This window comes from Linepithema humile, chromosome 1 (genome assembly GCF_040581485.1).
Source record: "Linepithema humile isolate Giens D197 chromosome 1, Lhum_UNIL_v1.0, whole genome shotgun sequence".
Classification (NCBI taxonomy): Eukaryota; Metazoa; Arthropoda; class Insecta; order Hymenoptera; family Formicidae; genus Linepithema; species Linepithema humile.
The window spans coordinates 18798861-18815970 of record NC_090128.1 but is presented as its reverse complement, the minus strand read 5'-3'; the positions used below and the strand labels follow the sequence as shown (position 1 = coordinate 18815970).

The 17110-nt window shown below is 37.6% G+C and overlaps 1 protein-coding gene across 1 annotated transcript; it reads left to right on the top strand.

Annotated features, from left to right (window-relative positions):
* Nucleotides 1-7363: 7363 nt before the first annotated feature.
* On the top strand, nt 7364-8764 carry LOC136997283 (uncharacterized). The gene has a single exon (XM_067347854.1). It carries the CDS (start codon nt 7409-7411, stop codon nt 8432-8434), a length of 1026 nt encoding a protein of 341 aa, XP_067203955.1. The 5' UTR covers nt 7364-7408; the 3' UTR covers nt 8435-8764.
* The last annotated feature ends 8346 nt before the right edge of the window (nt 8765-17110 follow it).

Below are 17110 nucleotides of genomic sequence, written 5' to 3'. Positions count from 1 at the left end.
TTTTACGAACGCGAATAGTAGGTGAGGCGCGACGAACAATTAGAGATCAAGATTTCGAAACAGTAGCTCAGTTAACTAAATATCTAAAACAAATTTACGGCGGATCTAAAAATGTGTATCAGTTACAGGGAGAATTAGGAAACGTATATCAAAAGAATGACGAGGATGTCGTCACTTATGCTAATCGTGTAAAACTCTTAGGAAAACAGATACGAGAAGCCTATCGTAGTTCAGAACACGCGTTAACAGATCACGACGTGCGAGCATCTTTAGAAAAAGACATGTGTAAATGTTTCATCCGAGGCCTAAAACCCGAAATCGAGCAGAGGATCGCTCGAAACTTAGACGTACAAGCGACTGTAACAGATGCCCTACGGATAGAAAGAGAGCTTCGTGCTATTACAGATTTACGACATGGACCTGCTAACTCCGACCGAAATAATGTACAGGAAAATCGTTCCAGAATTTGTCAAATTTGCTTTAAAATTGGCCACTCAGCAGCTAATTGTAGAAAACTTATGCAAATGGCAGACTCTTTTAAACAAAATAATTTAAGCACTGAAATCCTAATTTGCCAGATTTGTAAAAAACGCGGACATAGTGCAGAAAAGTGTCGATTACGTGATCCTCAAGCTCAACGATCAATAAATATGGTGCAGGAAAATACCATAAAATGTCAATTATGTTTTAAACCGGGTCATAATGCAAAAAATTGCCGCCTAAATAATTCTAATAACCAAATAAGTAATTTTAACAATAAGATCTCCATAATTTGCCAGTGGTGCGACCGACCGGGCCATTCTGCCAATAATTGTTGGAAAAAACAAAACGAGCAAACAAATCTTAATAATCAAAACAGAATTATCTGTCAAATTTGTAATAACTTGGGCCATACAGCTAAAAACTGCCGTTCAAATCCTAATCAACCAGCAAATTCTGCTGACGGAACGTTTTGCCGTTATTGTAAAGAAAACGGGCACCTAATTGAAAATTGTCAATTGCGCATTGCAAGTAATAATCGTAAAAGAGGAGGAAACACGGGAAATGGGAACGGCCCCTCGAAATCGGGCGTACCGCAGGGGTCCGACCAGACCTTACGCCCGTCGACCTCACAGAAAAATGCGTAAAAAGTGACCCTTCGGAAATTCGGCCCGTAACTGTAAATCTTAACAAACAGAGTCGCGTACCTACTGTCCAAATAAAAATTAACGAAATGATTTTGCCCATAACTTTTATGCTAGACACAGGTTCCGGTCCTAACATAATTAAGGAAAATTTTGTGCCTCAAAATTTAAATATTAATTATAATAACGTTTTACAGTTAAATGGTATAAATAATTACCCCGTTTATACACTCGGAGAAATCGCTCTTACTCTTTTCGGCGAGTCAGTAAAATTCCACATAGTAGCCGATGACTTTCCGATTACGCAATCAGGAATATTAGGAAACGATTTCTTTAAACAAACAGCTTCAACTATCGATTACGCACACGAACGACTAAACGTTTTTGGAAACTGCGTGACATTTTCTTCTCCAGAAACTATCGTAGCATCACCCAGATCAGAATCCTTGTTTTACGTGAGAATAAAAAATCCAGAAATAAAAGTAGGTTATTTACCAAAAATCAAATTAGCGCACGGAATATATTTGGGAGATACTATCGTGGAAAACGTGTCGGGAAAAGCTTATTTGAATGTCATAAGCACTTTGGACGAAGAAGTTGAAATTCGAGTGCCTACCCTTCGACTCAGGCCCCTGAGTGAACTGCTCGACGACCATAAAATTGATCTTAACCAGGATAGTTTAAGGAAAACGCAAGAGACGACGATACAACCTGAAAGCGACGAAACTCTTAAGATGCAAAATGAATTTAACAACGATGAACTCGACGATAGAGACATTAATAACGTTAACATTATTAATAATAATGAAAAATTCGAAGATGGTAGTAAAAATAAAACTAAGATCAAAGTAAACAAAAATGATGACGTGTCAAATAATAAAATTAAAAGGGAAATTAAAAATAAAGATAAAATTGAAGATAAAGATAAAATTAAAAATAACGTTGAAAATAAGAATGATCCTGAAAGTAGAGAGGGAAGTTGTCAAGTCCCTCCAAAATTATTGAACAATTCTAAAAACGGGGAGGAAAGCCGTTAAACCTCGTTAAAAGAAATGAGTGACTCTACATCCTTTGAAGGGAAAAGTTTCTGTACTTTTCCGAATCATCAAATCATTCCCGGAGGGGGAAGTTACCAAACCTCTCCAGACCCCGTCGGTTGCGAGGAGGGAAGTTACCAAACCTCGCTACGCAATTTGACACAATCTTCTTTTAAAAATATAAAAGGGAGAAGTTTTCTATCCTCCCTAAAAAATATAAAATTTCCAAAGGTTGGATCACTCTCGAAAATTAATGGAAAAGAAAATCAGGATACATATGTAACAATTGAAGAGCTACTGGATAAAATCCAACATTTTAATAAAAAAATGACGATTAATGACAGTATTAAGAGTAAAAATAAACCATCTTCGAAAATTTTGGCGTTATCAAAAATTAAGACTCAGGAAATGATAGATAAATTTATGCGAAAGAGGAAATCTAAACATAAACATGAAAATGTGAAAAAATTAGTAAAAGATTGCATGGAGAAGTTAACTCCGCGTGAAAATCTAAGTCAAGACGCTGTTAACACTCCAGTCCGTAGCAAGTGTCTAGTAGTAGCAGAAAAATCTGGAAAGGATCGTCTTACAGAAATCGTCGACCTACTACGTTTGGAACACTTAAACGCACGAGAAAAAGAAGGCATAATAAGGCTTATTACACAGAGTCAAGACCGATTTCACATACCTGGAGAAAATTTAACTGCCACTCAAATATTACAACATCAAATTTCAACAACGGATGATCGACCGATAAACACGAGGCAATATAGATTTCCGCAATCTCATAAGGAAGAGATAAATAAACAAGTAGAAGAACTGCTGACAGGAGGTATAGTTAAACCTTCGCAATCACCGTATAATACACCCATATGGATAGTACCCAAAAAGGAAGACTCGAAAGGAAATAAACGCTGGAGAATGGTTTTAGATTTTCGAGCTTTAAACGATAAAACAATCGGAGATGCTTATCCATTACCGAATATTGTCGATATTCTTGATCAATTAGGAGGAGCGCAATACTTCTCCGTATGTGATTTAGCTTCCGGATTTCATCAAATAAAAATGGATCCTGCAGATGGCCATAAAACTGCTTTCACCACTCCTTTTGGACATTATGAATTCGATAGAATGCCTTTTGGATTAAAAAATGCACCTGCTACTTTTCAACGTTTAATGGATCTAGTATTATCAGGACTACAAGGCCAGGAATTATTTGTTTATATGGACGACATCGTTATTTACGCCGCCTCATTGGAAGAACACGAAAGGAAATACAATTTATTAATTGAAAGGCTTCGAAAGGCCAATTTAAAATTACAACCGGACAAATGTGAATTCTTAAAAACAGAAGTAACTTATCTAGGGCATATAATTAGTAAAAATGGAGTTAAACCTGATCCTAAGAAGTTAGAAGCAGTAAAATTATTTCCTAGGCCCAAAACACCAAAAAACATTAAACAATTTTTAGGACTCGCTGGATATTATAGACGATTTATACCGAATTTTTCAAAACTGGCAAAACCATTAACTAATTTGTTAAAAAACGATACACGATTTGAATGGACGATTACTCAAGAAGAATCTTTCGAAATATTGAAACAATTATTATGTAAAGAGCCCGTATTGCAATATCCTGATTTTTCAAAACCATTTATTTTAACAACGGATGCTTCTGGGATAGCAGTAGGAGGAATATTATCGCAAGGAGAAATAAATAAGGATCGTCCAGTGGCCTATGCATCTCGTACTTTAACAGATAACGAACTGAAATACGATACATACGAAAAGGAAGCATTAGCAATAGTTTATTGCGTTAAACATTTTCGACCATACTTATATGGACGAAAATTTACACTGGTAACCGATCACAAGCCTTTAATGTGGTTTAAGAATGCTCAAGATGCGAACATGAGAATATTACGATGGAGACTAAAATTAGCGGAATACGATTATGAAGTGGAATATAAAGCAGGTGAAATGAACGTAAACGCAGATGCATTATCACGAAATCCTATAAACCTTGAAGAAGTCGATTGTAAACCAGTTAGAAAGGGCAGACAGAAACAAAAAATCTCTAAAGATGCTAAAACAACCTTAAAAACGCAAAGAGAATTTGACGAAGAAGAAGATAATTATAAATTGTATCTCTCCGATTCTTCAGAGGAAGATGATAATTACGAACTACGCCTCTCTGACACTGAAGAAAATGATAATTACAAATCGCATCTTTCTGATAGCGAGGAAGAAAATTACGAATTACATTTTTCCGACACCAAAGAAAACGAAAATGCAATTAAAAATAATACAGACTCGATACCATTTACCCAAGAAGAATTAGATGAACCAAATCAACAAATAATAGAGAGAGCATTAATTCACAGTCCACCTACACATGACAAAATACTAACAAGAAGTCGGACAGCACGACGTCGAATTACCGATCAAGATAATTTAATAAAAGAGCAAATAGACGATAACATTATATTGTTAGACGATAGAAATGATCCGCCTGATAAAGAAAACAGTGATGAAGACGAGGAACAAGAAAATATAGACAATAACCAAGAGATCAATATCAAAAATTATAGTAAACCCACTATTAATAATCAGCAAATAATAAAAAATAATATAATTGAATCTCGCGATCTATTATTCTTACGTAAAGACAACATAGCATATTTTGTTGATACAAACGGTAAACCTTTAGATTCCGGTTCGCAAAAGTTATTCGAACGAAACAAACTTCCAAATTTAAATAATCTTATGTTAAATCAACCTAAAACCATTAAAGTAAAAAATTATTATCATATAATATTGCCGATAAGCGAAGAACAACGAGAAGGCCCAACATTAACTTTATCTCGAATCATAACCGCTTTAATTAACTTAAAGGAAACTGTTGAAAATTTAAAAATTGAAACACTTAGTATTGCTAAAACGGATTTTATTAACAATGTACCGTGGAACAATGTCAAAAATCAGCTACAATTAATATTCCTTGACGCACCAATTAAATTAATTATTTGCAATGGATTAGTTAAATATCCACCTAGAGATCTACGACCAATAATAATAGGAGAAACGCACTGTTTACCTACTGGGGGACATCGCGGAGTAACTAAAACGTATAATAGAATCAAACATAATTATTACTGGGAAAATTTAAAAATAGATGTACAGCGTTTTATCCAACAATGTTTACATTGCCAATTAAAGAAACTAGTTCGCGTAAAAACCAAACAACCTATGATAATTACCGATACACCCGGATCATCTTTCGATAAGGTCGCCATGGATATCGTAGGACCTTTGCCTAAAACCGAACGTGGCAATGAATATATCTTAACTCTACAAGACCAACTCACTAAATTTAGCATGGGAATACCGTTATCCGACCAAACTGCCGAAACGGTAGCCGAAGCTTTCGTCGATCGATTTATTTGTGTATTCGGTTCTCCGAAAGCAATTTTAACAGACCAGGGTAGAAATTTTATCAGTGACTTAATGAAAAAGGTAGCTAAAATATTTAAAATTCGTAAATTCCGTACAACCGCATTCCATCCTCAATCAAACGGCTCATTAGAAAGATCACATCACGCATTAGGAGAATATTTAAAGCAATATGCAAGAGAACAAAAACAGTGGGATAGATGGATAAGTCTCGCGATGTATAATTATAACACTAGTGTACATGAAGCAACTAAACACACGCCTTACGAATTAATCTTCGGTAAAATAGCACGAATTCCGTCAAATGAACCTTTAGCATCTGGCGATAAATTAGCAACTTACAACGAATATCTTGTAAATTTAGTTAGTCAACTCCACGCAATTCAGAAAAATGCCCGAGAAAACGTTGTCGAAGCAAAAATTAAATCGAAAAGACACTATGATAAAAAAATAAACCCACAAACATTCAAACTTGGTGATCAAGTTTTTTTATTAAAAGGCCCTAAACCTAGCAAATTTGGAGATCAATACACAGGACCCCATGAGGTCTTAGAAATATTGAATAGAAATAACGTAAGAATTAGAATAAAAAAGAACAGTCGCGTTGTACACCCTAATCGCCTACGAATCTCACACATCAAACCAACTCCTAATAATTAAGTAACTTTATTATTATTAATTAAAATAAGTAACTATAAAAAAAAAAAAAAAAAAAATATATATAAATATATTTTTACACAAAAAAAATTTTTTATAAATAAATAAATGATAAATTGATTAACAAATAAGGAAATAAGTAATAACAACAAGCTTGACAATTAAAGGTGTGCTATATTAATATACCTTAGACGTGCTAAATTCCAGATGGATCTCCGAGGATTTTTAATAATCGCCGTGCTAAATTTTTGGTTACGCGGCACTAAAGGCATAATAGGATATGACTGCGGATCTGCATCGACGAACATTACAACTCTATCATTACTGGGGATAGAGGAATGTGATATACCACAGCCAGAAGTAGCAGCTCAGAAGATTTATATACAATTGCTACAAATTAACGAATTTACCTCCGCGAGAGTTATACAATGCAAAATAGAAATAGACAGATTAATCAGGAGATGCGGAATGTTCTCTCACTCCATGGACGTGTACAACGGAAAGCACGCGTATATAGAAGAAGTATCAAGAGACGCCTGCCAACGAATGCATATGTATGGTACTTACGAAATCGGGAACACTCGAATAACAGGATTGAAATCCAATCAAACTGCAACACGACCGGTAACACTGGCCGGACACGTGAATAATGATGGCACCTGTTCCGGAACAACATATAGCGATCCATTCGGCACATGGGAAAAAGCCGTGGTACTCGCAACCATAAAAATTACACTACAGGATTATATAGCTGACGTGAAGATAAACACGAACCGAGTCCAACTGAGGTCTGGAGTGACCTGTGCGTTGAGCGCAACACATTGCACCGACATCGAGGGTGGGGATACCTACTGGGCATCCATGCCCACGGATACCTGCAGGTTCGGCACTTATGGAGTATTATATGAAGGATATGCACACAGAATAATAGACGTCGTCAACAAACAACAGCAAATTGTTTATTCCATGACTACAGAAGACACAGTTTTTGCATTGGCAAGCAGAGACTCCTATTCTACTTGTGGATACACTCTTTTCCACACGGAACATCCAAAATTAGTAATTTTTGAAACTTCACCAGGCGTAGCAATTTTTAAAAAAGAATCACGCATAGCTAATTTGGACATTTTCACCTATATGAATTCTAAATTTGTATATGTAGAGAAACATGTGCGGACTCAATTTAGTGAACTATATAAGAATATTTTACTGCAACAATGTCAGCTCGAACAGAAAATATTACACAATTCATTAGCCATAGCCACTCAATCACCGGATGTTTTTGCTTATCACTTTATGAAGGGACCAGGATACATGGCCTTACTGGCTGGCGAAGTAATACACATAGTAAAATGTGTGCCTGTCGAAGTAAGAGTAGCACACACCGAAGAATGCTATGATCAATTGCCTGTGACGCGAGAAAACAGAACACAATTTTTAACACCGCAAACCCATATACTATTACGACAAGGAACGCAGATTACGTGCAATTTGTTCGCACCACCTATGTATCTTCTGGGAGATGCATGGTATAGACTCACTCCTAAACCAATACATACAGTACCGCCGATGACCATGAAACCGATGACAACACCTAGCTGGAAATATATTAGCCCCGGATCACTTACTACCAGCGGCATATACACTGAAGGAGATTTAAGCAATCTCAGGGATCATATTATGTTTCCTGCTGAGAGACCAGCAATGTTAAACACCTTGGCCAGAGGAATGATGGGCCACTCTACGATTATGCACGATGGAGGATCCTTTGCAAACTTCCTAGATGAGGCATCAGTTGAAAAAATAGCTATGTCAGCATGGCAGAAATTTTGGGATCGATTCCTAATTTTCGGCAATATAAGCGCTGGATTTTTAGGAATTTACTTGGCAGTAAGAGCAGTAAAATTAATATTGGATACCATTGTGCATGGCTATGCTCTACACACAGTATACGGATGGTCCATATACCTGCTTGGAGCCATTTGGGACTCGTTAACTCAGCTCCTATTACACTTAAAACTGAAAAAACCACGCGATGGAAATAGAGAAACTATGCAACCGTCCGCAGAACGAAACCCGATAGAAGACTCTTCACAGAGGGGAACCTACCCCCTATTATCTGCAAAAGACGCATCTACTTATACATTCGCACTAAAGGACTGACCGCTTGATTTCTCTTTCCCTTGAAAAAAAAAAGAGAAAAAAAAGAGAAAAAAAAGAGAAAAAAAAGGGAAAAAAAAGAGGGGAACGGAAAGAAGAAAAAGAAGAAAAAAAAAATACATAAACAACAGCTTCCCTGCCAACCTTACATAAGCGCCAACTCTGACAATTCTTATTTCTCTTATTTATGCATTTTATTGTTTTATCTCATTTTAATCTGTTTCGCTCCTTCTTATGGGGTCTCGCGGTTGCGACCCGAAATTCGCACCTAACCCCAACACCACCTTTTTGTTTATAGAAACATGGAGATCGAACACCTCGATACTCAAACACTGAGCCGCTCGCCGTTTGCTGTTAAAATAATCAGGGTGTTTTCGCCCACGCTGATTTGGATTCACCTGGAAAATAGTAAAGAATCTTTCCAAAAAATGATGGAGGACTTCAACCAGCGGATGAACAAACGATTTTTCCATTCGAATACAAAACTAGGCGACATTGTTGCCCTCGAAACGAATGGAGGATGGCAACGCGGCATCGTTACAAAAATGAACGGAGATGGGACAGCGCAGGTAGGACTCCGAGATTGGGGCGTGTATGTCCGCCATGCAATCGCTGAACTCTACCATCTCGAGGAGAGGTTCAGAGAACATTTCTGGCAAGCCGTGCCATGTAGCTTAGCCTACACAGCCCCTGCCACCACGGGACCCACATGGTCCCGCAGGGCCATAAATGTTACCAGAAGCATCGCCGAACAGCAAACCGGAATTATGCAGATAATCAAACCAATTCGTGACGAAGGTGCACTCATCAAATTAGATATTAAGAACGAAACTAACAACGTCTACCACAACCTCAGAGACTTATTAATAGAATTAGGAGTTGCGCAAAAAATAGCGAATATAGCCACACACACCGTACCATCCGCGTTGAATTAAACACCACACCCTTATTATTACGCATAAGGATATATACATAATTAGTTCTATAATCACAGATAATAACTGATAAGAATAACAAAAATATATACATATATATATTGTGTTTATTATTAGGCAAAAAAAAAGTTTTTTTTTAAAGAAAAAAAAAAAAAAAAATTTTATATAACTACCTTTTATAAAAAGTTATCTCTAATTATCTCTTATAAGAGAGAAAATACATAAATATATATATATATATATATATATATATATATATTCAATAGTATAAATAATAACCATAATATTATACACACACACCTATATATATATATACATACATATATATATATGAATACGTATATATACACGTTTAAAATAATGTTAAGAAAAATCTATATATACATATATCTCTATATATCAAACATATATATATAGTACAAAGAAAAAGGGAAGAAAAAAAAAAAAAAAAAATTTTTTTTTACTATCTACTTCAATAAATAATCAAACATATATAATCTTATATACATATATACATATATATAGATACATACACTTCTAAAGCATATATATATATATCTAAGTAAATAAGCAAAATAATTAATTTAGACGTAGGATTAACTTCTAGTATATATTTTACTTAATACATACATAAATAAATAATGTCGTATACTTAAAGGATTTTCACATATCCATAATTCTCTCATAAGTAAATCTTAGATAAAGTGGAATCCTTTTCATTAACAATTTGCTATAGGGAGAATTACTCGATGATCAGTCACAGTATAGAATGTCAAAGTACCAACTTTTACAAATACAAAAAGGAGAGAGAAAGAAGAAGAAAGATCTACACATATAGTATATCGAAGAGTAATGTGCCACTAATCCACTTGACGCCACACTGAAAGATCACCCTGGAGCCTGCCCGCTGCTCACGGAATTTAATGTACGACTGCCCTGAGTGGGAAAATACATTAATTGTGGTAGACTACCACAATTCCCGTCACCAGTGTTGTCACAATCCGTGACTAAGGTGACTAAGGACAACCTTGAATACGCACCTATCACATTACCCTACCTGATCTATGAGATCAACCTATGTGAAGGATGCGGAAACTTTATTAATAACATTGAAGATAAGAAGACTGTACAAAAAGGTTCCTGTATAAAGATGAAAGCCGAGCTGGGCCAAGGGATGGAGAAGATAAGTGGCTACCCAGAAAAACAATAAAAGGGTACATGTGGTTGGACTGACCTACGGACCTTTGCGTGACATTCTGGGACACGATTATCACGTAAATAAAACTCCATCTTTTCTTTTCTTTACTCATTTTACCATGTTCTATCGAACATTTGAAAGGATTCCACTGAAGAAGGCTTCATCAAATCCTTTATAGTAGATTTTTATTATTAGAAATAGAGTCAAAAGAAAAAATATATACAGTATGTAAGCAACAGCAAAAGGAACGAAAGGAATAAGGAAGGGGTTTTGGAGGTCGCCTTTCCTTTCCTTCTCTTTAACAAACAAGCAGTGTAAGAACGATTCGGCATCTCAAATGGGAATGTTAACCGAGAAAAAAAAAGAATCTATCTTTAATTTAATTGCAAATGTTGCATACCCCCAACATTTGTCTAAGGTGGGGGGTGTTACGTCCTGATCAGACTACACGATTCTTTTCTTCTCATTAAATACCAGACCTAGTAAACGCGGAACCAACAAAAACTCTTAAGAAATATTATAACGCCAGAGCTGTTTTTCTCATGAGACACCAGGAGCTCGAATCTTCTCACAGAGAAAAATAGCATGGATATTTCAAAATACCTTGGCCGCTCAGCGTGCCTATCGTCGCCAGAAAAACCGTAAAAGTCAAAACTTCGCGGTAGCTGGAGTCCTTAACCGACTCCAGACGGTTAGAGTAAGAGATAAAAAGAAAAACTGGCACCAACTAGTCATATTTTTGGATTCCACCTACGGGAACTCTAGCTAGTAGATAGGGTTTTACCGAGTAACGATCGGGGAATGACCGCAGTCGCATGCCGAGAAGGCGCGACACCTGATACGGCGCACGTGTTTAGTAGGTCTGGGAAACCGAGATGCATTAGTCGCACTCTCCACGCGACACCAAGGGCACGCGACAGTCGTAAACTGTCAAATTTATTAGATCAGTGACCCAAGGCTTTGCGAACTTATATACCGATTCTTAACCACCCAATCCGAAAGCCGAAAATCGGGGCAAGCACTTCTATAGACCACCCATCATTCCATCGTATGGTCTAAAGACTACGCCCACCCAGATCTTAAGACACTGAGATGCACCCCACCTATACTAATTAACACCAACCGGGTTACGCCACCTCAAAAACCTACCCTCATCATATATGGACCCGAAACGACGCTATTCCTTATTCGTTAGGGCCTCTTTCTTCCTATCTCATTTCAAGTAACCTAATCATCTAAACCCAATCCTATTAGCTAAAAATGACGCCATCCTCCCCCACATTAAAAATTTTCTCGCAAGACTAATTCCTATTCGATCCCCGCTCCAAAAACCTAAGATTTTCCAAAGGGATCTACCCCAAAGAAAAAGTATAAAAACCCGTGTTCTGGTGGCTCCGGACACAATCACACACAGTTTTTCAAGCAGTTTGCGCAGTTATTCCGTTTAGCTCAGTTTCTCGAAACAGTTTTTCGAGTAGTTCGGGGGCGCGAATCAAAGAGTAAAATCAGTTGATACTTTGTCGCGACCATCTCGTGGTGCATCTCAAGTAGAAGGCCCATCACCCTGACGACACCATCCCGCAGTAGGGTGCCCACTCGTTTACAAAAGGGTCCGACGCCTATACAACACCTTCCCTCAACGGGGCGCCTGCTCAGAACCACCGAACATATTCAACGCGATCCGAAACTACTCTGCAACGAGTAAGTCAGTTCATTTCTCTTTATTTTATTATTTCTTCTGTCCTCCCTCCGGAAAAATAAAACACTCACACACACACACACATACACACACACACTTGTAAAGAATACATAAATAAAATTATTAATATATGCGATTAAGAATTAAGTTTTTGTATCCTAATTATAAATTCAATCAAATTAAAATGTTGTCTTTAATAAATTAAACTTTTGTTCTTTTTCATTTAACCACACCCTCCTCGTTCGTCACCCCCCTCACACCTTCCCTCTCAAATTGCGCACAAAGGTTCCGCCCCGGGTAATAGGGATTCAATTCCTTGACCCAAAAAGGGAAGCACGAGCGGTTGACTTGTTGACGGAGTAAAAACGACTCTTCCAGTCGCTGACCCGTCGCAAGTCCTAAACGTGCCGCTCGGCTCGTGCGGTCAGGTCCGTTTACGTCGATCGCCGAGCCCAACGAAAAAATTCTACATCTATCAGGACGTAACATATGTATTATATTATAAATGAGAAATACGTTTTTTTATGTAGGATCCGATCAGCGAATAAAAAATAGCCATCAAAGACTAAAATGATTTATTTACAGATAAAAAAGATCTATACACTTTGCGACATGAACTAGCCTCGGAATCCGCCAGATCCGAGGGAGCACGCCCAATGGATATCTGTATCCCGCGGTATCGGCAATAAATTCGCGATTTGGTAACTCGACGAAATCGGTATCCGGAAATGGGCGCCAGGTGCGTATAATCGCACCGCGGTAACGGTAACTTCAATAATTTTCTCTTAATACGTCCGGCCGTTCCTTAGTATATGGCAGAGAGGCGTAGTTCTTTAATTTCTATTGGAGATTCTGGAGAGGAAAAAGAAAAACACCACGTTTAACAATAAAAGTTAACAACACTTATTATGAAAGAATTATGAATTAACATGGCAGAACAAGCTTTAGAATCTCTTTAAGAGAGACGGTATCGCACGCAAATCAAAATACAATATGCACCAAACAATGCGTCACAGAATCCAATACTCAAACTGATATTGTTCAAAAGACGGTAACCAAGAGCGATACTCCCAAAAACGATACTCCAGAAACGATACTCGGAGACAACAGCCGAAACGATACTCCAACGATATTTGGAAATGATACGCAAAAACGGCAATCAGCAACGGCACGCCAAACGATACTTAAAAGCGGCAATCAAAGCGATACTCAAAAAAGATACTCAGAAAACGATACGCAAAACGATAGCCGAAAACGTTACTTACAATGAGATTTAAACACGATAATCGGAACGCACAATGACATTTAGAAACGGCAATCGAAACGATACGCAAAACAATACTTAGAAGAACGTTACGATGAACGATACGGTAATAGATTTGCCAGATACGTCCCAGTCTCCTCCTAAAACTGCGACGAGATTCCGCCAAGAAACGACGCTCCAATGCAGGCCCCAAACGGTAACACCGAAAGGCAGAGGAGACAAAGAGAGAGAGTCTTGCCGGAGACGTCCAATTTCCTTAAAGGCGTGAATTCGGAATCTCGCCCAGAGACGACGTTCCAAGGCCAAATCCGTACTAACGGTAGCACATAAATTTCGGTAGCCGGCAAAACGTAATATCAACGGTAATTTCGAAAGAGGCACTCAAGTTTCCGCGACGAGTTGACCGTTACGTCACAAGGCCGAATTCAAACTCTCGCTGCGAGACGGAACTGCACTGCACGCAAATTCCGCGACTCAAATTCTCTATCAACTTTATCAAACGGTATCTTCTCAAAACAACGGTGACACGCGGTAACGTCAGCGATAACAGGTAACTGATAACTCCGGTAAGACGGAGACGGTAACGGGATTATCCTTTCTCGGATTACGAGCGTTTGGACTGTCGACGGCTCAGCGTCTCGAAGAGAGCTACGGTAACACGGTAACCGGGGCCAGCCAACCTCCGGCTCTTAAACTCACGGGAAGCGGTATCGGTACGCTATGTTTCAGCAATCAAGAACGATCGCAACATTCTTACGGTAACTGAATTCGCCGGAGGCGTTAGCTTCGGCCGGTATTGCGAGATTATAGCTACCCTGGATGATGGCCTTACAAAGACGGTACGCTCGTCGGGACCCTCTTTCTGGAGCTGCTCCTTTCTAGTTGCTGGCTCGTCAAATAGTGATTTCTCTGAGGTCCTCCTGGCCCATGTCGAGTCTCCACGCATCGGTCAGCGCACTCTGTTTATAATTTTTCCCTCGAGTCGCCTGTGGATCGTAAACAGCTGCGACCTCGTCAATTATTTATCCTGTTCCTCGTGCTCGCCAACAGCCGATAATTTGAAATGATGAATCTCTCTTAGATGTCCCCCGGTTCGATTCGCCCGACTGGCCAGGCCAAGGCTACACCGACCATCTGTTTGGACTCTCGGTGATGGCGGCAACGTCATCCGGCATCCGGTCGCACTGCCGTGCTCTCTTTAACGTGGATCTTATCGGGGCTTCCCCATGACCTCGGTCCTGTAAAGTTGGAGGATCGGTAACTGTTACTACAATGTTCAACGCGAGACTCGATACATGACCTTGGTTTCGTATGTTTTTCGGGCATCCTCTCCACTGTCGAGGTCATTTTCCAAAATCCCCCGGCATTTGCTTCTTTTTGGCTTAATTACATGACGCAATAAAGTGGCCATACATTTTAACGCTAAAATTCTAAGCTTGTCGGTATATTATTACAATTTACAGGAGAACGCAAGACCCGTCGAAGCAGGAGAAATTGCTCCCTCTTCGACCGGAGGGACGCAACTCCAAATTCCGCCTTCTTCGGCCGGGCTACTGCCCTTGTGACGGGCGCGACGGAAAGCGTCACGTCACAACTTTTAAGTGTATAGTTTTTTTTTTTATAATCGGACTTTACTTAAAAACGCGCCTTATGTATATGTTTATTTTATAATTTTCTAGTTTTTCTGCACTTTTAAATTGTTTTCTCACCATATTAAAATAAAAATTAAATATTATAAATAAATATTATAATGTTAGTTTTACTAATAGTGATAGTAACGCTCAATACTCCGATAATGCACAATATCCGCAAGCAGAATCATGTCTGAAGAATGTTTATTTTCACTTTCGCTGTTTCCAATAATAATACTCAAAGTTCTAGCGATGAAACGTCACACATTAAGGTCACAAAAATGCTTGTTATCAAGTATATTTATATGTTTCAAACATATTTATATGTTTACATACATCTTTACAAGTCTATATATATTTTTCGACTACTTTAAGATAAATATTAAAGATTTACGATTGTAGAAATATCAGTCTCAATGTAGAATTTTTTTACTTTAAAAATGCATTTTTTATGTTATAAATTATTAATCAACTTTTTTCTAAAATTGAAATCACTTTCTACACTCACCCGAAAAAAAAAGCGGTACACTGAAAATGTGGGAAAAATTCATCAAATTTCAACTGACGATAACTTCGTAAATAATAAAGATAGAAAGTTCTATAAAATATGGAAATAAAGCTAAAAATCTCTACTTTAAGAATCAATTTATTTCAATGTTGCAAAATAAATTTATTGAAAATGGCGGATGACAAAGCGCGAGCATGCAAAATTGAAAAATAATGGTTCGAGTTTGCGACGGTGCACGGTATAAACAAAAAATTGTAGCTTATTGGGATCAAAAGCGTACGAAAGTACAGAGTCTCCTCTTTAAAATGCTTTTTTATGCATCTCGATACGATGATTTTTCGCTGAGAGATTCGCATTTGAAGTAAGAATCTGCCTTTTTCTTCAAATGCGAATCTCTCGGCGAAAAATCATCGTATCGAGATGCATAAAAAAGCATTTTAAAGAGGAGACTCTGTACTTTCGTACGCTTTTGATCCCAATAAGCTACAATTTTTTGTTTATACCGTGCACCGTCGCAAACTCGAACCATTATTTTTCAATTTTGCATGCTCGCGCTTTGTCATCCGCCATTTTCAATAAATTTATTTTGCAACATTGAAATAAATTGATTCTTAAAGTAGAGATTTTTAGCTTTATTTCCATATTTTATAGAACTTTCTATCTTTATTATTTACGAAGTTATCGTCAGTTGAAATTTGATGAATTTTTCCCACATTTTCAGTGTACCGCTTTTTTTTTCGGGTGAGTGTATAATTTCTATCTTTTAATCCCTATTGATATAAAACTGTATTATTGTTGATATTTCTTTAATAATAACTTATAACAATAATAATTTTATTTGCAAATAAGTAATAAATATTTATTCGTACTTTGTTCATCAGCAGTATTTTATATATAACAAATTATAGATTGAACTTTGTTCTCTACTGTGCAATTGGAAAGAATTATCGTAGAGAATTGATCTGCATGTTTACCAAATGTTCAGATATTAGAAGACACGAACATATGGAGATAACTATCATGAGAACTAATGTGATTGATACCATCGTGTAATTATAATAAGGTAGTATAATAATAAAATACGATGGAGTAATTCTATTGTAGAATAATTATTTTTAAAAAGTGTTTTCCGATAATAACATTTACATTAAATAATAAACGCAATATGTATAAACAGGATGTCCCGCGAGACTTGTCCCACCGGGAACAGGGAGGTAGATGGGATCGAAATAAATATACAAGTCCTTTACCGTTTTACGATATTCGCAATAATAAACGAGATATTAATTTTTACATGTGGACTAATGAGAGCGCGTCGAGAGAAGCGCTCCAGCCGCTCGAGATCTAGCCTGGCTTGGCGCGATGCGGCGATACGTGAGCCGAGCGCCGAACCACGGCGCGTTTCCCCTCTTGCCTCTCTAACACGCAGCCAATATATCACTGA

Bases quoted from the DNA above. Each gene is read 5' to 3' on its own strand.
- LOC136997283 (XM_067347854.1), top strand. From the start codon at position 7,409: ATGAATTCTAAATTTGTATATGTAGAGAAACATGTGCGGACTCAATTT.